The sequence below is a fragment of the Ranitomeya variabilis genome, chromosome 2, assembly GCF_051348905.1.
Source record: "Ranitomeya variabilis isolate aRanVar5 chromosome 2, aRanVar5.hap1, whole genome shotgun sequence".
Taxonomy (NCBI): domain Eukaryota; kingdom Metazoa; phylum Chordata; class Amphibia; order Anura; family Dendrobatidae; genus Ranitomeya; species Ranitomeya variabilis.
This window is the reverse complement of record NC_135233.1, coordinates 679696183-679717790: the sequence shown is the minus strand read 5'-3', so window position 1 is coordinate 679717790 and position 21608 is coordinate 679696183. Positions and strand designations below refer to the sequence as shown.

Here is a 21608-nt window from a genome sequence, read left to right as displayed (position 1 = left end):
AAGCCAAACAAAAAACAAGTGTGGGACTGCACTTTTTTTGCAATTTCACTGCATTTGGAATTTTTTTCCCGTTTTGTAGTACATGACATGGTAAAACCAATGATATCTTTCAAAAGTACAACTCATCCCGCAAAAAATAAGCCCTCACATGGCCAAATTGACAGAAAAATAAAAAAGTTATGGCTCTGGGAAGGAGGGGAGCGAAAAACGAACACGGAAAAGCGGAAAATCCCAAGGTCATGAAGGGGTTAACAAACTTTGGATTTTTTTTGCACCACTTAATAAAAAAAGAACCTAGACATGTTTGGAGTCTATGAATTCGTAAGAACCTGAAGAATCATATTGGCTGGTCAGTTTTAGCATTTGGTGAACATGGTAAAAAAAAATCCCCAAAAACTTTGTGGAATTGCATTTGTTTGCAATTTCATCGCACTTGGAATTTTTTTTCCCATTTTTGAGTACACGATATGATAAAAGCAATGCTGTAGTTCAAAAGTATAACTCGCCCTAAAAAAACAAGCCCTCGCATGGCCATATTGATGGAAAAATAAAAAAGTTATCGCTCTGGAAAAAAGGGTAGCAAAAACAGAAATGCAAAAATGAAAAAGGGCACGGTCTTGAAGGGGTTAAGATTGATTTTTTTTGTGACATTGTTCTTATTTTATTTCCTGATAATGGTAAAATTTCTTTGATATGACTTTCATTTATTTGGTGAAACTTTTGAAACTTTTGCAATTTTCAAACTTTTAATTTTTATGCCCTTAAATCAGAGAGTTATGTTACACAAAATAGTTCATAAATAGTGTTGAGCGATACCTTCCGATATGCAAAGGTATCGGTATCGGATTGGATCGACCGATATCTAAAAAATATTGGGTATCGCCGATACCGATACCCGATAACAATGAATATCAATAGGACACAAAATATCGGAATGGTTCCCAGGGTCTGAAGGAGAGGAAACTCTCCTTCAGGCCCTGGGATCCATATTCATGTATAAAATAAAGAATAAAAATAAAAAATATTGATATACTCACCCCTCCGACGGCCCCGGTTCTCACCAGTCCAAGCGTCTGCCTCCGTTCCTAAGAATGGAGAGTGAAGGACCTTCGATGACGTCGCGGCTTGTGATTGGTCGTGTGACCGCTCATGTGACCGCTCACGCGACCAATCACAAACCCCGACGTCATCGAAGGTCCTTCACTCCCTGCATTCTTAGGAACGGAGGCACCGCTAAGAGCCAGGGTCCGCCGGAGGGGTGAGTATATCAATATTTTTTATTTTTATTATTTATTTTTTACATGAATATGGATCCCAGGGCCTGAAGGAGAGTCTCCTCTCCTCCAGACCCTGGGAACCATACGCACCGCACACTTCCGATTCCGATTTCCAATATCGCAAAAATATCGGAACTCGGTATCGGAATTCCGATACAGCAAATATCGGCCAATACCCGATATTTGCAGTATCGGAATGCTCACTATTCATAAATAACATTTCCAACATGTCTACTTTACATCAGCACAATTCTTGAAACATAATTTTTTTTTTGTTAGGAAGTTAGAAGGGTTTAAAGTTGACCAGTGATTTCTCATTTTTACAACAAAATTTACAAAACCATTTTTTAGGGACCACATCACATTTGAAGTGACTTTGAGGGGCTTTAATGACAGAAAATACCCAAAAGTGACACCATCCTAAAAACAGCACCCGTCAAGGTGTTCAAAACCACATTCAACAAGTTTATTAACCCTTCAGGTGATTCACAGGAATTAATGGAATGTGGAAGGAAAAAATAAACATTTCATTTTTTTTCACAATTTTTTTTTCACTTTCACAAGAGTAATAGGAGAGAATAGACCATACAATTTGTTGTGCACTTTCTCCTGAGCACACTGAAACCCCATATGTGGGGGAAAACCACTGTCTGGGTGCACGGCAGGGGTCAGAAGGGAAGGACTGCCATTTAACTTTTTGATTGTAAAATTTGCTGGCATAATTAGCGCAAGCCATGTCGTGTTTGGAGAGCCCCTAATTTAACTAAACAGTGGAAAACCCCACAAGTGACACCATTTTGGAAACGAGACCCCTGAGGGAACTTATTTAGATGTGTGGTGAGCACCTTGAAACCCCAGGTGCTTCACAGAAGTTTATAATGAGAACTGAAAACAAAAATATCACATTTTTCCAACAAAAATGTTTTTTATCCCCAAATTTTGCATTTTAAAGGGAACCTGTCACACCCCTCTGGCGTTTTTAACTAAAAGAGCCACCTTGTGCAGCACTAAAGCTGCATTCTGTCAAGGTGGCTCTTCTTACTGTGCTCCGTTCCAACGCAACAATATTAATTTTTATAATTTTGGCACCATATGTTTAGTCTGTCTGGGGAGCACGTCTTTTCCCGTGGACACAACCGCCTCCCAGCCATCAGTCAGCCCGGCGCCAGCGCTGTGCTTTTCTTTTTCGGGCATGCGCCGTTTGCACTGCCCTTCAACTCACATCATCTGATGGAATTCATCATACCCGAGGACCGAGATCCCGTGCCGCAGTGTGAATAAATCGGAACACACTGCGGGGCGGGATCTCAGTACACGCTGGATCGAGATGAATTCCATCAGATGATGTGAGTCGAAGGGCAGTGCAAATGGCTCATACCCGAAAAAGAAAAGCAAAGTGCAGGTGCTGGGTACATTACTGAAGATAGAGAAGGCGGCACCAGATGCACGAAGGGGCTGACTGATGGCTGGGAGGCGGTTGTGTCCATGGGAAAAGACATGCCCCCCGGACAGACTAAAGGTATGGCACCAAAATTCTAAAAATGAATATTGCTGCGTTGGAACGGAGCACAAAAAGAAGAGCCACGTTGACAGAATGCAGCCTTAGTGCTGCACATGGTGGCTCTTTTAGTTAAAAACGCCAGAGGGTGGTGATAGGTTCCTTAATAAGGTTAACAGGAGAAATTGCACCATATGTAAAATTTGCTGGACTAATTAGTGGATGCCATGTCGAGTTTAGAGAGAGCCCCTGATGTGCCTAAACAGTGGAAACCCCCCATAAGAGACACCATTTTGGAAATGAGACCCCTCATGAAACTTATTTAGATGTGTGATGAGCAGCTTGAACCCCCAGGTGCTACATAGAAGTTTATAACCTTGAGCCGTGAAAAAAAAAATCACATTGTTCCTACAAAAATGTTTTTTAGCCCCAAATTTTGCATTTTTGCACAGGTAACAGTAGAAAATGGACCAGAAATTTGTTGTTCAATTTCTCTTGAGTTCAACAATATTGAGGCACAGTGTAAAGCTCAGAAATAAAGAAGGACCATATTGGAGTTCAGATTTTGCTGGACTGGTTTGACGGTGCCATGTCACATTGTTAGAGTTCCTGAGGTGCCAGACCAGCAGAACCCCTCATATGTGACCACATTTTACAAATTACATCTCTCAATGAATTCATCTAGGGGTGAAGTCATTAGATACACACCACAGGTGTGTCACAGAATTTTATACCATTGGACAGTGAAGAAAAAATAATAAAATTTTTGCCATCAAGATTATGTGTTAGCCCCAGATTTTATATTTTCATACTGGGAAATGGGTAAAAATAGCATCAAAAATTGTCCCCCAATTTCTGTTGAATGTAGAAATACCCCATATGTGTCTGTACATTACTGCTTAGCCACATGGCGAGACTCGAGAGCAAAGGTGCACTATTTACCTCCTGGAGAGCATATTTTCCTAGAATAGTTTGCGGACTCCATATACAGAGCCCCTAATTGCTAGAAATGAAGATTCCCCCTTAAGTGACCCCATTTTGGAAATTATACCCCTTTGGGAATGTATCTACAAGTGTAGTGACAATTTTGACTTTATTAGTGTTTTCCAGAAACAAGCAGCATTGGATGTTGCTGAGGGAAAATTGCTAATCAGCTGTTGTAGTGACCGTACATTGTAGTGCCTAGTTTATTGTAGTCACCAGTACGTTATGCCCAGCTGGTGCTTCTGGAGTTACACATCTCATCACTTTAAAAATGCCAAACATATGGACGCTAAATGTGGTTTAAGCACACTGTGGGGCTCAGAAGGGAGAGGGGGGCATTTGTATTTGGGAGTGCAGAATTCACTGGACTTCTTTTGGGGGTGACGTGACATAGCGCTTTACCATAGCCTTTGTATTGCCAGTAATGTGGAAGGCCCCTATTTTTCCATTAACAAATGACGGATCTGAGTGGGGACTTTCTTTTTTTCTGGATTGAGTCGAAGCTTTCATTGGGAACATTTTACATTTAGGATCACATTTATCCCATGCTCTACATTGAGCACTTACTTTGGGGTTCCATCTATATCTCCTAGCGATGTGACAGATGAAACCCCTGATGGATCCATTCACTATAATGAGGCAGTAAAGTTACACTGGAATCCATCTGGCCTCTGTTCAGCGGTGTTCTTGTTTTCAGAAGTGCACAAAATTGTGGTGTTCACTTTTATGCTTGCCTAAAAAAGACTGACACCTTTGGATCATAGGTAGCCAGACGGCATCCACAGTGCCTTCATCTGCCTCATTATAGGAATTCTTCCACTGAGCATTCTGTCTGAATCATGTATTTCAGAGATTTACATGGAAACCCAGGTGTAAGTGCTCAGCGTAGAGTGTAGAGCGCAGGATATATATGAGCCGAGTCATACTGCGATATTTGGGAGGCTGAATGAACAGCTCCTGCTCTGAGCAGGCACTCACAAGTCACCATCTCTGAAGGACCCTGAAGGATCCTGCCTCCATCTTGCCACCTGGGGTCACCATGGAGGCCATCGGCACAACACAATCCCATCGCGTTGTGCCAATGGGAGCAGACAGGGAGCTCATTCCCTCTGCGATTCTCCTCGATGTCGCTGTTACTATTGACAGCAGCATCAGAGCGGTTAAATATCCGCGATTGGTGCTAGCCCATGTAGCTGTCTTACATAGAGCTGACACCCGTACCTGATTGTGGCAACGCTCAATGTATATACAGCGGATTATAGGAAAACAGCTCTTGTGGCACCACATATATGTATGGCGCAAGTCGAGAAGGGGTTAAAGGCAGCACAATTAAACTATGGATAAAGAAAAAATATACTGGACAGTAGAAGAGTTGCAGCAAATTTTAAAACAGTGCCTTCTTAATAACTTTTTATTCATCAAATTGTACCTATTGTAGATCAGTCAGTTCACATAGGCTGCCATTGTTCTTGGTAGCGTAAGCCTTGTTTATACAGGACCATGCTCTGCCAAAAAAGATAGTCCTTTGTGAAAGCCAAAGATCGTGAATGGGTTTTTGCACGTTCATCTCGTGATTTGAAGCCCGCATAGACTGGAGGATTATCATGAAATGAGCATTCCTGTAAACACTCATTCAAGATAATTTTGCATTTTAGATGCACCTTAACATAGGAATGGCTAAACCAAAGAGACAATTCTGAACCAACACCTACTGAATGTGCCAGGGGTTTCCCAGATTGAGGTTGTATGGTATAAATAATTACAACATTATCACACATATTGTGTAGTGGAAACATAAGGCCGGAGTCACGCTACTTTAGAATACGGGCGAGTGCTATGTGAGAAAACATCGCATAGCACTCGGCCCAGTGTTAATCTATGGAGCAGCTGACAACACCTTTTATTTTTCGGGCATATTCGGCATGCGTGTAAAATTGCAGCATGCTGTGATTGTCAATGAAAATCGTCTGAGACTGGCTAATGCAAGCCTATCGGTGCGACAAAAAAAAAATCACAGTCTGATTTTTACACATCGGTGTCCTTAGAAAATCCGGCAATTCATGTGCCTCATACATTAAAATTACACTGACAGGTTAGAATAGAATAGATAGAATAGATATGTACACACAGAATAAATAGATATACAGATGTCAGTGACACACACATATATATACTGTGTATATATACTGCATAGATAGATAAAAAAAAAAAAGCCGGCAATTCATCTGTAAAATCACTGCAGGAGCCGACAGGATAGAAGAGATGGATTACATGCAATAAATACAAATAGAATACATAGATATATAGATTTCTGTGATAAATACAATTAGTACATTGGGTGTGCAGCTTACTGAACATGTATTTGATTAATAAAAGATTATTTTTCAGAACCAGAACTATTTTCGTAACCAGCAGAGGGAAAGCCGACGGCTGGGAGCCAATGTTTATAGCCTGGGAAGGTGGTAATACCCATGGAGTTCCCAGGCTATTAATATCAGCTCACAGCTGTATAATTAGCCTTTACTGGCTATTAAAATGGGGGACACCCAAAAAAATGATGTGGGGTCCTCCTATAATTAATAACCAGAAAAGGCTACGCGGACAGCTGAGGGCTGATATTAATAGCCTAGGAAAGGGCCAGGAATATATGTGATATATTTATATATGTGTGTGTTTTCAAGAATATTTCCTTTAAAAACAATTTGTAAATTACATAAAGAATTGCTCTATGTAAAAGTTAATGTTAAAATCGCAATGCAGTTGGATAGCAATCGCACTGCATTTGGATGTAAATCGGAAGCTAGGTGTGAAAAACTCGCATGACACTCCCATGACACTTGTGCGACTCTCGGCAGGTGCAGAGCAGCAGGTGCAGACAAGCAAGGAAACCACACATGTGGTCAAGCAGGAAACCGCAGACATGGTCAAGTGCAGGAAACCGCAGACGCAGTCAAGCATGAAATCGCAAACTCGGTCATGCATAGGAAACTGGAGATGTGGTCAAGCATAGCAAACCGCAGACACGGTCAAGCATAGGACAATAGCAATGACAAGAATACACTGGACAGACAGGATAGAGTTCACACTAGACCAATATATAGACAGATACAAGCAGGACAGAGAGGAACTGATCCACACAGGTACTTACAATGAAGTAGCAAGTGTGCACAAAGATCACTGCCGTTGTACAGACACAACAGGATAGAAATAAGTACAAGTTCAGATACTGCAGGTTTAAGGAGTTGGACGAAGGACAGACACAGTAGGGCAGGGAAACATCCAGACTTGAATACAAACTGGTACAGGAAGAGGTCCTAATTCAGATAAGTACAGGATCAGGTTTTAGGCTAAGTTCACATTTGCATTGTGCGCCGCAGCGTCGGCGATGCAACGCACAACGCAGGAACAACGCATGCACAACGCATGCACAACACTGCGTTTTGCGACGCATGCGTCCTTTTTTGGCTTGATTTTGGACGCACCAAAAATGCAACTTGCTGCGTCCTCTGCGCCATGACGCGTGCGCCGCAGTGACGCATGCATCGCAAAACGCAAGTGCAACGCATGTCCATGCGCCCCCATGTTAAATATAGGGGCGCATGACGCATGCGGCGACGCTGCGGCGCCCGACGCTGCGGCGCAGAATGCTAATGTGAACGTTACCTTAGGCCTGGGAATACAGCTCCAAGGGTGGCAGAAATAGGAAGGCAAGATCAGAGACAGGACCTGGCAACTCAGCAGTTGCACACAGACTGAAAGAGAATGTTGCTCAGGCATCCTCCCATTGGTGGAGATGCCTTATGTACCAGATGCCTCTCAGCAATTGGCTTGGGACTCATTAGGAATGTGCGCACTGTCTCTTTAAGAATCAGGAAGGATAGGTGTGGCTGCCTTAAGCATGAAGCCAGGAAGTATGCAAACAGCAAACAGAGGAAATGGAAATTACAGCATATTGCAAGCAGAGGACAGAACTCACTGCATGACCTGGAGTGGTGAGTAATTTGGTGTACCTGCATGGTGAGGAATAGGAAGCCATGCGGCGATGCCGGCAGGGATATTACATTGTACAATGGTTTAAGGATTTATCTTTTTATTTCTATTGCTGAGCTTTGAGCTCTGACATATTATTGCCATATTAAAATCAAAGAAAAATAGCTGCTGCAATACTTGCTTAGGCTTTTATACAGGTTATAACAGCCTCTCCTGATTGCCATGTAGTATGATAGCTGTATGGCACTATGTAGAAGCTCACAAGGTTGTGTCTGAGGTCGACAGTATTCTATGACTGATGCTATATTCTGCATTGAGTAAAAGGCAGCAGACAATTCTTGGGGGAGGGGGTTGGCGTGTACTGAATCACATAATGATCTAATTCTCCGGTGCCTCTGGTTTTTAATTCAAATTTGATTAGCATTAAATCAATTTAATTAGCTCTATGAGCAAATTCCTGTGATTAGACATTAGATGTTAGAGAAGTGGTGCCTGATTTGTCATAATAACAGATAACAATAGCAGATAAACTATAAAAAATGTGAATTATATAATGCCTAAAATGTCAGAATATTTAATGTCTAAAGCTTATCAAGGAGGCTTTAGTTCTTTCTCCTACATTAATTATTTTCTTGCCTACTGAAATTCAAGTTAGACTATTTCCTGGCACTTTTCCAAGACACACTGGAAACCAGAGACCTTAATACTGCAGGTCCAGAATTTCTAATGTGTGTGGATGTGCTCTGTATTGGGGTTCCTGCAATGTAAAAACACATGTATTATTAATGGCATCGATATATTTACATTTGTCCTTAGTAACTGTTCAGAGAAAGCAAATGTGTCTGTCAGTGGATCACTTATCTCATTGATTTAAGTAATGCGCTGCTGTGTCAGGTTTCCTTTTTGTATGCTGCAGCATGTTTGTATTAGTGCCAGCACATTCCACAACCCCTTTAAAAAGTCGGCATATCCTCTAGTGAATTACATTTTAATGTCCTGTGGAAAGAATCCATTCTGAATGGAAAGAATGATGCTATGCCCAAAAGGAAATCATAGCCTGCTGTCCTGTGATGGCAAAAAATATGGATGTAGTTGTATGACTAACGGTCATATATCATAAATTATTGGGATTACTTTACCTAATTCAGAGTGTTTCTTCATTATATTCATATTAGCAATAATTGCAGATGACAGCATTATATAAAGTGAGTATATTGTTTACAAGGTCATCTAGAAATAATTTATTATTTCCATTTCTTTTACAATAATTGTCATTTACAGAAAATAGTGCTTTAGAGCTAACACACCAGTGCATCTTTAAAAGACTTTAAAAAACTTGTCACTTGCTCAAAAACTATAGTTAATAGCTTGAAAAAAATCTCTGAGGTTCTCTTGATTCTGCCAATGCTTTTCGTTTTTTGCTACGTCGTTCAATTGCAGAGATGTGTACATTTGTTGTTCTGGAGCACAATATGTGAAATTTCTACTTGTAGTTAAACTGGGCGTTTCTGGAGAGTTATCTCTGTTCTTTCACCCCTTCCAGACATTGCTAATCACAGCTCAGCAGCTGATAAGTCTAGCAGTCTCAGATGCTGCTGAGCTGTGATTGGCAATGTCTGGGAGGGAGGGGTGAAGGCACAGAGATAACTTTCTAGAAACACCCAGTTTAACTACAAGCAGAGATTTCACATATTGCGCTCCAGAACCAACAAATGTAAATATCTCTGCAATGAGGTGACGCTGAACAAAATGGAAAAGAGCAGCAGAATTAGGAAGGCTCAGTGAATTTTACAAGGTATTTAACTCAATTTTTAAAGCAAGTGACCAGTCCTCTTTCATCAAAATATCTGACTACTTTGAGTATTCAGTTGTTAAGTCACTTAAAAATTTGTTAGTAACTTAAGTGTTCTCATGGATGCAGACTACGAACAAATTTTGTGTAGCCAGGTTCTGCAGTTTAATTATTTTATTTTTGGTCCATTACATAAAAAATATTGTTGCAAAAGTGGACAAACCCTTTAAATGTATTAAATTGTATTTTTGAAGGGAAGAGAATAGCTCATGCCCATGTTTATAACACATTTCAATGTCCCCTTTTCCTCTTTTTCTCTTATCTGACAGTTGCATGAAATGAAATAGATGAGTCTCTATAGAAAAGTTATTGTGACCATCAATCTACCCTAGGAGAAAACACTTTTGCGTTCTATCACTTTGTAGTGTAAACTTTAAAATTAAGTTGATGTCTAGTGAGAGTTATGAGCTTGAACGACAATATAAGGGCAGTAGTGGGGGCAAAACGGAAGGCTGTATTTCTGTATAAAGTCTTTTTTAATTTGCAACACAACTTTGTCTTGGAAATAAATGATGTAAGATGTATCCCATCCCCATCTCAGTGCTGAAATAAGCAATCACATTACACCACTTCTTCTGAGTATGTCTATTCAGTAGTTTGTGATAACTGTCATATAAGGAAGGACTAAAAGTTTGTCCATGATCAGAGCAGTGGAGTGTGCTGTAGTGTACAACTTCAAATGTCTTGGACAAGGTTCTTTGTTAGTACACAGCAGAATACATTTGTTTTTCCATTGTCTGAAAGAGATGTTCAAAAGAGACTATATTTGTAATACACAATGGGATGAGTGCAGTCATACCTATAGCAGAAAATGTTGAGACCACCAGGCTGGTACATAAAATGACACTGATAAATAACATAAAACCTATTGATTCCCATTTTAAAAGGTTTCTGCTTACTTAAACAGGTTGTCCAGTATAGAAAAACAATTCTTTAAAGACATGGATAGGCTTAAAGAGCAACAATTAGTGCCATAGTCATCTTTCAGCACCCCCAAGGATTCAGTGCAGGCCACTTTATAGGTCTGTGACAGCTCTGGAAGCAGTGACTGATCTGTTCGGAAGTCACATAAATGTTGCAGCTTGTGATTGACTGCAATGGTCAGGTAACTGGAAGATCGTGTCATCAAACGTTTCTCTGATGATATTCCCCTCTAGATAGCTGACTCCTGTAGCCAATCACAGGCTACTTTGGTCATATGACTTCCAGTCATTGCTTCCGATGTTTCTCTAGTGTTCCTCTAGTTATCTGACCTCTGCAGCCAATCACAAACTGCAGCAGTGTTGTGACTTACGAACAGAGGAGGCATTGCTTCTGTAGTTGGGGCAGACGTCCGGAATGTCCTGGGGCTGAAGGTGAGTATACCAAAGTTATTTTTATTTTGTTGTTCTTAGATAACATATGATAAGTAACTGTAGTGGTAGAGGTTCTTTTAGTATACAACGGCCGTATAAAACCTGTTGATTCAAGCAAGGACTTGGGACTTTAACAGCTTTGTGTAACATATGAATGCGTAAAAAGACATAAGCTAAGGCCACTGAGTGATAAGAAAAGTATTTATTAGGTCTTTTTCTCATCTACCACAATCCTCAGGTGCCCTTTATATGTGTTTTACATATATTTAATTAATTATTTTCATCAGTATTTTGCACCCGTGTTACCTACTTTTATAAGGGGGTCTGCTGCATCCTGTTAGAGCATTTTGCTTTGTGACCTTGGCTGGTAAAATTGCCTTTTTGCTATGTTTATAATTGAATTATTTTTGGAGTTTTTAAAGCTCCTTTTATTGCTTTGGCTGTATCTTTTATTTTACTGTATTGTAAGGACTCACAAGACAGTGATTATCCTTGATGTAGGTTGCGAGCTTGGCAAAAATATTAACCAATACCTCCTCCTACATATTATTATATATTTTTCTGCACATTTTATCTTTACAGGGTGCAGCCAGGTCCATCAGTGATGACCTTGTAAACTTAGGGCTTGCAATTCTGTGATACACTAGTAGCCCGCCTAATCGAATAGTGGGGGTGTGTAATATGCTATTAACTGGGCACTGTGCTATACATGTGTGTGACTGGTGTTCTATTGCAAGCTTCAGCTATGTTCAATTCTGATACTAGGCAATCACCCCGTCCATGAATTGGTAGGCTGAGAGTGGTTGTTCCATCAGTATTTTGCACCTGAGAGTATGCAACAAAATCACCGAAATATGTCTGTTTTGGATCCAAGTCATGAATCAAAATTATCCGTACAAGTCTATAGGTCCATGAAAATTACAGACCGCACATGGAAGAGCATCATAGTACAGTCTGTGTGTTGTCAGTGATTAACTTTGTGATGGACCATCAATGAATACATGAAAGACACGGATGAAACACTGATGGTAAAAATTGACTCTTTGACCAAACACTGATGAAAATCACATGTATACCACTGAATGAGGCCTAATATTCACATGCAACACTGGTTCTCAGGTCATGCATAAGATATAAATGGAGGATTTTTTAAAAATCAGTAGATAATGTTAGGTAGCATACTAGGGCCCAATTCCTTCTCCTATGAACTCCGGCTACAAGACTCTCCTAGCCAGAAGTCAGCAACCAACACAGCACATTGGAATGGTTGGTTTCTTATTCTATATATTGCATGTGTCTTCTCATAGGGTTTAGGCCTCATTCACATACAGTTATATGAAAAAGTTTGGGCACCCCTATTAATCTTAAGCTTAATGTTTTATAAAAATTGTTTTTTTGCAACAGCTATTTCAGTTTCATATATCTAATAACTGTTGGACACAGTAATGTTTCTGCCTTGAAATGAGGTTTATTGTACTAACAGAAAATGTGCAATCTGCATTCAAACAAAATTTTTCATATAACTGTATCAGTATTTTTGGTTAGTATTTCATCAGTATTTGTATGCAAAAACCAGGAGTGTCTCCAAACACAGGACAGGTGTCAATTATAGTTTTTTTGGTTAGTTCCACTCCTGGATTGGCATACAAACACTGATGCAAAATAAATGAGGCCTAAGGGTATACATACACATGGCAGATTGATTGTAGAGGTTTTCTTGACAGTCCCATTCATTTGAATGAGTTTACAGGAATCCAGGAGCTTACTACAGAAAAATACACCTTTCTCAGATATATATGAGTATGTAGCATTTTTTTTCCCTACAGCTAAAATTTGCTTTCTTGGCAATAAAAACACTGTGTTCACTCTGTTTTGCTGCATTTTTACAATGTTTTTAGATGGATATTTACTTTCAGCTGAATTTGTGTATCAATTGGTCTACAGTACAGTACATGTTTAATAATGTTAGACTTATTAACCAAAAAACGCAACAACAAACACTGCAAAAATGAAGTGAAACCTCTTTGATGCATTTTTTTCAGCATTTTTGCACTTTTTCATTGCTTTCTATTAGTGAATAAAATACTGCCAAATAGAAGCAAAGTGCTGGAAGAATTGACAGATGATCAATGGGGACAAAGTTAACATTTTGACCATGTACCGAAGATCTCAGGTGGCATGGACATTTGATGGATCCACAGAATTCTCAAATCCGAACATAGAAAAAGTCCAGCAATGCAGAGATAGTACCATAAGACCATGTTCACACTTTGCGGGTTTTACCGCGGATCCGCAGCGTTTTTGCAGCTGCGGGTCCGCAGTAGTTTCCATTGCGTTTACATTTACATGTAAACCCTATGGAAACCGCAATCCGCTGTGCACATGCTGTGGGAAAAAACGCGCAGAAACGCAGCGGTTTAAAACCCGCAGCATGTCACTTCTTTGTGCAGAATCGCAGCGATTCTGCACCCATAGGAATGCATTGATCCGCTAACTTCCCGCATGGGGCTGTGCCCACGATGTGGGAAGTAAGCGGATAATCTGCAGATGGTACCCGGGGTGGAGGAGAGGAGACTCTCCTCCAGGCCCTGGGAACCATATTAGTGTAAAAAAAAAAGAATTAAAATAAAAAATAATGATATACTCACCTCTCAGCGCTGCACGCGGCCGTCCGGTCTCAGGATTGCTGTGCGAGCAGGACCTGCGGTGACGTCGCGGTCACATGACCGTGACGTTACGAAGGTCCTTCTCGCTCAGCATCTTTGGAACCGGACCGCCGCGTGCAGCGCCGAGGAGATCGGGACATCGGAGGGTGAGTATATAACCATGATTTATTATTTTTAACATTACTATTGATGCTGCATATTGCTGCATATGCAGCATCAATAGTATAGGAGTAAACCCGCAGCGGAAACCGCAAAACTAACCGCGATAAATCTGCAGGGATAACCGCAGCGGTTTTGCCCTGCAGATTTATCAATTCCGCTGCGGGAGAACCCGCAGAGGGACGCCGCAAAGTGTGCACATAGCCTTAGACTAAGGCTACCATCATACTAGCAGTATTTGGTCAGTATTTTACATCAGTATTTGTAAGCCAAAACCAGGAGTGGAACAATTAGAGGAAGAGTATAACAGAAACATATGTACCACATCTGTATTTATCACCCACTCCTGGTATTGGCTTACAAATACTGATGTGAAATACTGACCAAATACTGCCAGTGTGAGGGCAGCCTTATAGAAATATATGAAGCTGTCATGTTCCAGTTGTAATAATTAGATGAATCACTTTAGTTGTAATCGCAGTCACTTTAGATTTTTTCACCAGTTTTATATTATTGTATTATTTACGACATATTGCATGTCTATGGTTTTTTTAATTCACAAATTACACCTTAGTAACATAAGACTGTGTGGGGAACTGCATGCAGATTGTAAATGAGTTTAATAATGCAGTTATATTTAGAAAAAAAAGAAAGACCCCTACAAAAATTGTGTGAAAGTGTGAGAATTAGCTCAGCTTTCGTGCTGGGAAATGAGAACAATAATAGGAACTGGGTGAATGTGCAGTTCTGTAAATGGCACGCATTTTTATACATATGTTAATGTGGTTTTCTTAGTAAATCCTAATACTACGAGTATATTCTTTTTTTATGATTTCACTGGTATGTGTCTCAGATTACTGAACAGAGTGTTCACCTGCAGATTTGAAGTTTCCTAGAATTATTTTTCAAACATATGAGTTACAATGGGCCTACGTACAATACGTGAGGCTCTACACGTAATCACTTGCAGGTTTATATCAGATAGGAACTGAGTTGTTATAATAATAATAATAATTGTATAAATAGCGCCAAAATATTCCACAGCACCATCTTAGTGTTAGTAATGGAGAGGCGACTGTCAGACACTCCCATTAGTAACCCTGGGAAAAAAAGAGAAGAACACACACAAAAAAAATACTTTATTCAAATAAACACTACCGGACACTCTCCCCTGTTCACCCATTTATATATATATATATATATATATATATATATATATAGAAAAGTTTTCATGCAGGTACGCCGTAGGCCACTGAATCCAACCTAGGCCAGAGCACAGAGTGACCCGGAACGTCTAAAAAGCAGTGACGTTACTGACGTCACTACTCTTCAGAAAGAGGCTTGACCTGGCACATCTGAAGAGGGGTGACATCAGTAACGTCACTGGGTCAGTAATCTCACTAATCTTCAGAAGGAGGCGTGACCTGGTGCATCTGAAGAACGGTGACATAAGTAATGTCACTGGTCAGTAACCTCACTACTCTTCAGAAGGAGGCGTGACCTGGCGCATCTGAAGAACGGTGACATAAGTAATGTCACTGGTCAGTAACCTCACTACTCTTCAGAAGGAGGCGTGACCTGGCGCATCTGAAGAACGGAGACATAAGTAATGTCACTGGTCAGTAACCTCACTACTCTTCAGAAGGAGGCATGACCTGGCGCATCTGAAGAGCGGTGACATCAGTAACGTCACTGGGTCAGTAACCTCACTACTCTTCAGAAGGAGGCATGACCTGGCGCATCTGAAGAGCGGTGACATCAGTAACGTCACTGGGTCAGTAACCGCACTACTCTTCAGAAGGAGGCATGACCTGGCACATCTGAAGAGCGGTGAGGTGACATCAGTAACGTCACTGGGTCAGTAACCGCACTACTCTTCAGAAGGAGGCATGACCTGGCACATCTGAAGAGCGGTGACATCAGTAACGTCACTGGGTCAGTAACCGCACTACTCTTCAGAAGGAGGCATGACCTGGCACATCTGAAGAGCTGTGACATCAGTAACATCACTGGGTTAGTAATCTCACTAATCTTCAGACGCTCCTGGTCACTCTGACTATGTCAGATTCGGTGGACAATTATGGACCTGAGCGGTAACTTTTCTTTGTATTAAATTGGTAAATGAGAAACACTGTGTGGTATTTATTTCTCTCTGTGTATGGTTTTCATTTTTTTATTTGTGGACTACATTGGATTCAGTGGACTATGGCGGACCTGTGTGGGAACTTATTTTTTTTAAATAATTGATGATAGTATTGAGGGGTGTTTATTTGAATAAAGCATTTTGTGTGTGTGTGTGTGTGTGTTTCTTTTTTTTTACTGGGTTAGTAATAAGGGTGTCTAGTAGACATTACTAACACGAGGGCTTGATGTCAGCTGTGTTTTTGGACAATTCATCTAATGTGATGCGCCACCTCTGGGGTGTCTGCAGGCTGGTATTTTTAGGTTGGGAAGGGCCCAATAACCAGGGACCTTCCCAGTCTGATAATATCAGCTCACAGTTGTCTGCTTTACCATTCTTGGCCACAAAAAAATCTATTATCTATCTCTATCGCATTCACTGCTGTTTAAAAATGCATGCAAAAAACACTACAAAACACTAAATACGCAATAAATTGTAGACCTGTATTTTTAGACATTTGTTTTTGGCCTCATTCATTGAAGTCACTGGGTGAAAAAATTCTGCAAAAATGCTGAAATAATTGTCCAAATCTGCAGGTCACAAATAAGCAACGTGTGCATGATATTTCAGGATTCGCCTTCACTTTGCTGGCATCAAGATTCCCTTCATGTTTTGCGACAAATCTGCACTGCAAAAATACAACATGTGCACACAGCCTAAGGCCGGGATCACACATGCGAGAAACACGGCCGAGTCTCGCATATTAATACCCGGCACTGCACCCAGCACTCTGGAGCGGAGCGTGCAGCGCATAGCAATACATATAGCCGCACGCTCCGCTTCCGAGTGCCGGGTGCAATGCCAGGTATTAACATGCGAGTCTCGGCCGTGTTTCTCGCGTGTGTGATCCCGGCCTAAGGGACCTGCTCACAAGCTCACAATCTATAAGGTAATGGAAGCAATAAAAGAAGAATAAAGTGTTTTGTTGTGTATGGCTTAGCCATCTTTTATAATAAATAGAAACATTCAATTAAACCTGCATGAACCAGTGACAAGCCAGTATCTTTTATATGTCCAGATACAACGTGCTACTGAGTACATGGAAGGCATGGAAACATGACAGAAAAGACCAGCTTCTAAGGAGAATGTAGAAAAGTGTTAGATTTGTGAAGAGATTTTTCTTTTAGACATACTTAAAATTGTAGATACTGGGAATTAACCATATTGCCTGGGGTAGTGCAATCCAGAGAGCTGATGCAGTATGAGAGAAGTTTATGTTGTATTCACTAGCAAATGGCAACCAGTGCAATGACTGGCATAGGGTGGAAGCAACAGTGTAGAGGCTGGACAAAAGTATGAGCATCGCTGTTGCATTTAGGATAAATTGGAGAGGGGAGACTTTAGAAAGGAGGAGACTAGTGATGAGCGAGTATACTCGTTGCTTGGGCTTTCCAGAGCATGCTCGGGTGGTCTCTGAGTATTTATGACTGCTCGGAGATTTAGTTTTCCTTGCTGCAGCTGGATGATTTACGGCTACTAGCCAGCCTGAGTACATGTGGGGGTTGCCTGGTTGCTAGGGAATCCCCACATGTAATCAAGCTGTCTAGCAGCCGCAAATCATCCAGCTGCCGCAAGGAAAACTAAATCTCTGAGCAGTCATAAATACTCGGAGACCGCGAAAACCCGAGCAACGAGTATACTCGCTCATCTCTAGAGGAGACCAATTAGTAGAGAGTTCCAGTAGTCCACATAAGAATGAATCAGAGTGACAGTAATGGTATGTGTACACTGAGATTTTTAAGCTAAGTTTTTGGAGCAGAAACTTTAAGTGTTTGAGGCATTTTGAGTTTTTGAAGAGTTTCTGCTCCAAATACGCCTCAAAAAGTGTAGGTGTAAACATACTCCAAGAGTTTTTGAAGTTTCAAGTGCAAAAGAAGGCCAGTTTCTGCAAATTTGTTTGAAGTGCAGGTGACATGAGTGAGTGAGTTAGTGGTTGGACTTAGGGAGTGAAGGAAACATCTTTTAATAGTACCTTGTAAGAAATTTGAACATTTCTGGTTAGAATATTTATTTAAAATGCTACGCCTCTCATTGTGCAGACAGCTATAGGATTTACAGAGTAATAATTTTTAACAGGCTCTGATGCATAAGATGGCTCAAACATCTCTGTTTGACGCTTGGATCATAGTGCCTATTTCACAACAAAGATTTGCTCAACCAATTCTAGAAAAATGCAAGTTTTTTTGTAATAAATAAGAAAGACTATTTCCTATCTATGGAGACCTTCAAATAACCTTGTACTGTTTATTGGGTGCACAAGGGGATTACCTTTATGATGCTTCCTGCATAAAAGTCTGTGATCTATTATATTTTCCATTACTAATCAAAAATAGCAGTGTTCTGATTATCCTAGCTGATTTCTGTTCATTTATTGGATGTCTGATTAAAATGCAAAGTTCATTTTCCACAATAAAATGACAGAAAAAATGTGATAGCGGAAACTAAATATTTCTAAGCGTTTTATTTTTTATAATTAGATTGCACTTCATTTTCTAGAAGTGGAATTTCACACTTCAATTAGGGACCTTTTGGAGCTGGAGGTGAGTTTCCATGTGGCTACAGTCAAATTTATAGCTATTCTGCACCCAATTATGGAAAGAAAGGTCAAGGATCCCACTCTGAATGGAGCTCAAAAGGATGAATGAAATCTGAGCCTTGAGCACCTTGTATCCACCAGCAGTTTGCAGCTGGCAAGTTCACAGGACCATAGAAATCTTCCTTTGTCTCTTCTTGCAACTTGATGAATGAACTTTCCCAGGAAAAGAAAACCATCTGTTTTCACTCATGTCTAGCAAATACTGTGCTAGCATGACTGAATATGGGACCTCAGTCTAGAGCCTCTCACCTAGCCAAATCAGTTCTCATACTTTGCACTGAAGAGGGGCAATATCCCGAAACACCACGTCTGCAATTTAAGATTCTGATTTGGCTTTTATCCTAAGTCATAATGCAAGACTTGTTGAAGAGTCGATAATGACTTGTAGGATTGCTTCTTCCAACAGGTGGCGCTATAAAGTTCAAGTCCTCTTCCTCTCTGAAGAGGCATATAGGACTTTAAAAATGTAGCATAGGCAGCAAGCTTGTGAAAGCAAAAAAACATGCCTCAGTGTATCTTTCCATCATACAACATAGACTTATTACCTCATATTGCACATTTTTTTAAAGGGAAGCTATTATAAGGAAAAGCTATTTTTAAATCAGGTTAGCATTACATGTATTTTTAAAAAATGTTTGCCATGTGTTTTTTTTTCATATCATAGTCTCTATTAAAAAGCAAAGTTAGTAATCTTTCAATTTCCAAAGTGTTCACCGGGACTTTTTCAGATTCATACTTTTGTTTTCCGGAAGAAATATCAGCGATGCTCATTATCATCAGAGGCAGAATTACAGTGACTGATAACGCCTCTATACACAGATGATTACAAAGGATCCACCAATCACAATATGCAATGAAACAGCTGACCCTGCTCTCCCCACCCCATGGTAAAAATTACCTTTGCACACGCTCATAAGATGGCTAAATAAAAAAGATAGTCTTTTCATTGTGGTTAATGTGCATGTGGATTTCCTGAAAAAAAAACAGGAAGTTAGAGACTAAAAAAATCCCCAGTGGCATGCGTGAAAATTGCAAGCTTTCTATTATTAGTACAAATTATATGTAATTTTCTAATTGATAAATTCCTTTTCAATTCGTTTTCCCATCTTTCAAGGTGGTGGAATTTTGCTAGGATTTGCCATTACTAATCTTGAGAACGAAGTGCAGCAGCCCTGGTTTAGACCTCATTCACATGTCCGTGTTTAAATATGTTCATGAGAAAATGGTACCCGAGTCATCAGTGTTTTGGATCAGTGTATCAGTGTATGGTCTGTGTGTCTGGTTTTACCATGGCTGTGAGTGAGCTGGAAGTGTCTACACAGTAAAGCTTGTTGATTGCCTTTCAACATCCTTTGATTGGGCAGCTGATCCCGAACAGTAACATGGACTTCCTGGAGAAGTCTGTGTTCGGGGTCTGTGCACAGACACTAGGTGTTAGGTGTAGACCCCGAACTTTATTGTTCAAGTTCGCCAATCCTTAGTGATAAACAATAGATGTTGTTGACCAATGCAATTGTTCAGAAAGAAGTCAGTCATAAAATTATTGTTAAGGCTCACATGCTTTTACTTTTATAGATGACAATATTGACCTTTGAAAAGCTTCAAAACGTATGTTAAGAAACTATGGTGAAAAACTTACTGTGCTGCAGCTTCTTTGACTTTCCCAGTAGTGCATCTGTGAATCTTGAGATGTTGTAAAACTGTCAAATGAATGGCCATCAAGGTAACTCTGACATGATAGACACTCAGACTCCTCCGGCATAGGTGTAATATGCATCACAGTGGATCCAGGTGTGGTTTTTAAGTGCTTATTCTGATGTTTGTCCTTGCTGGATGACGGCTTCTTTATCCATCGTCTTACCTAGAAAAATGTTACAAAATGAAAACATATCTCTTCTCATAATCTAAGTTTCATTCATTTTTATGGTTTGCAAAGGGTTCATCAAACAGATTATTTTTAATAAAAGTATCTAAAAGTGGACCTGCACGCTCTAGCAATAAAATTTTTTTTTGAAAACCTCTTTGTATGTTATAATTCCGTGATGCTCTGGTTCCCAAGCTTCCTGATCTTCTGTTGGTTTTTGTACTGCCATCTAGCCCCATGACTGCTGCAGCAAGTCAATGACATTAAATAGTTACATCTGCGGCCACTGATTGGCTGCAAGTGTCATACGGCTAGATCATCGCACGTGATTAGATACAAAAACATACAGAGACCAGCGGTGGGCTTGACACTGGAATGAGGGGGGATTTGTGGAAAAGATTGTTTTTCCTGACTTTAAGTAAATACTTGCAATCTAGTAATATAACAATTCTGTAAAATATTTTTAAGAGCTCAAACTGAATATTTGTGTTGTAGGCAGCTTAAAATAGATGAATCAGTATGGCAGTTTACTTCTGAAAAGTAACATCACATGTTATGATGAGGAAAAATGTCGAAACATAGCAAGCACTTTCATCTCCCTAATTATACCTCTCAGATTTACTTCAAACAAATCTATATATTCTTTATAATAAGACTATTTTTAGTTTAAAAAAAGCCCCACACCCTTGACAGATTAAAGGCCCTCCACCTAAATTATTTGATCCTGGGAAGATGCAGCCAGACTGTTGCCTGCTGCTGCTGTAGGTGAGCTGAAGAACGCAGGGAGTGGAGACCTATATCTGGTGTGTATGCAGATCTGGCCTAGTCTGAGGAGCATCTGGCTGCATGACTGGAAAGTTACAGCTAAAGAGTAAGGTGGCCTTACACATTAAATATGTTCCACAAAAAGCCTAGCTCACTCATGAACCTGGAAATGTAGTAGATCAAAAGAAGGAAGGAATATCTAGCACCAATGATCCAGTTAAGAACTCAAACTTGGCTTTGTTGACATTTAATAGGCTGGTCTTTAACTCAGACCAGCCTAGTGCATTCTATGATGGTCCACGCGAAAAATGATTGATCGTTGAGCACATGGACAGCATGAAGGCCAAATATACGGCCATCTGAAAATTACTAAAACTGATCAAAATCAATGATTTCATCCAAAATAGTGGTTCATAAGGT

General features: G+C 40.2%; 1 protein-coding gene across 1 annotated transcript in view; it reads right to left on the bottom strand.

The window, feature by feature from the left end:
- The window catches only part of LOC143803916 (uncharacterized), a 127035-nt gene that overhangs the window by 21007 nt on the left and 84420 nt on the right, over window positions 1-21608 (bottom strand). Inside the window, exon 2 of the mRNA XM_077281675.1 lies at window positions 20199-20420. Coding sequence (XP_077137790.1) covers window positions 20199-20420 — 222 coding nt within the window. The remainder of the gene's footprint in view (window positions 1-20198; window positions 20421-21608) is intronic.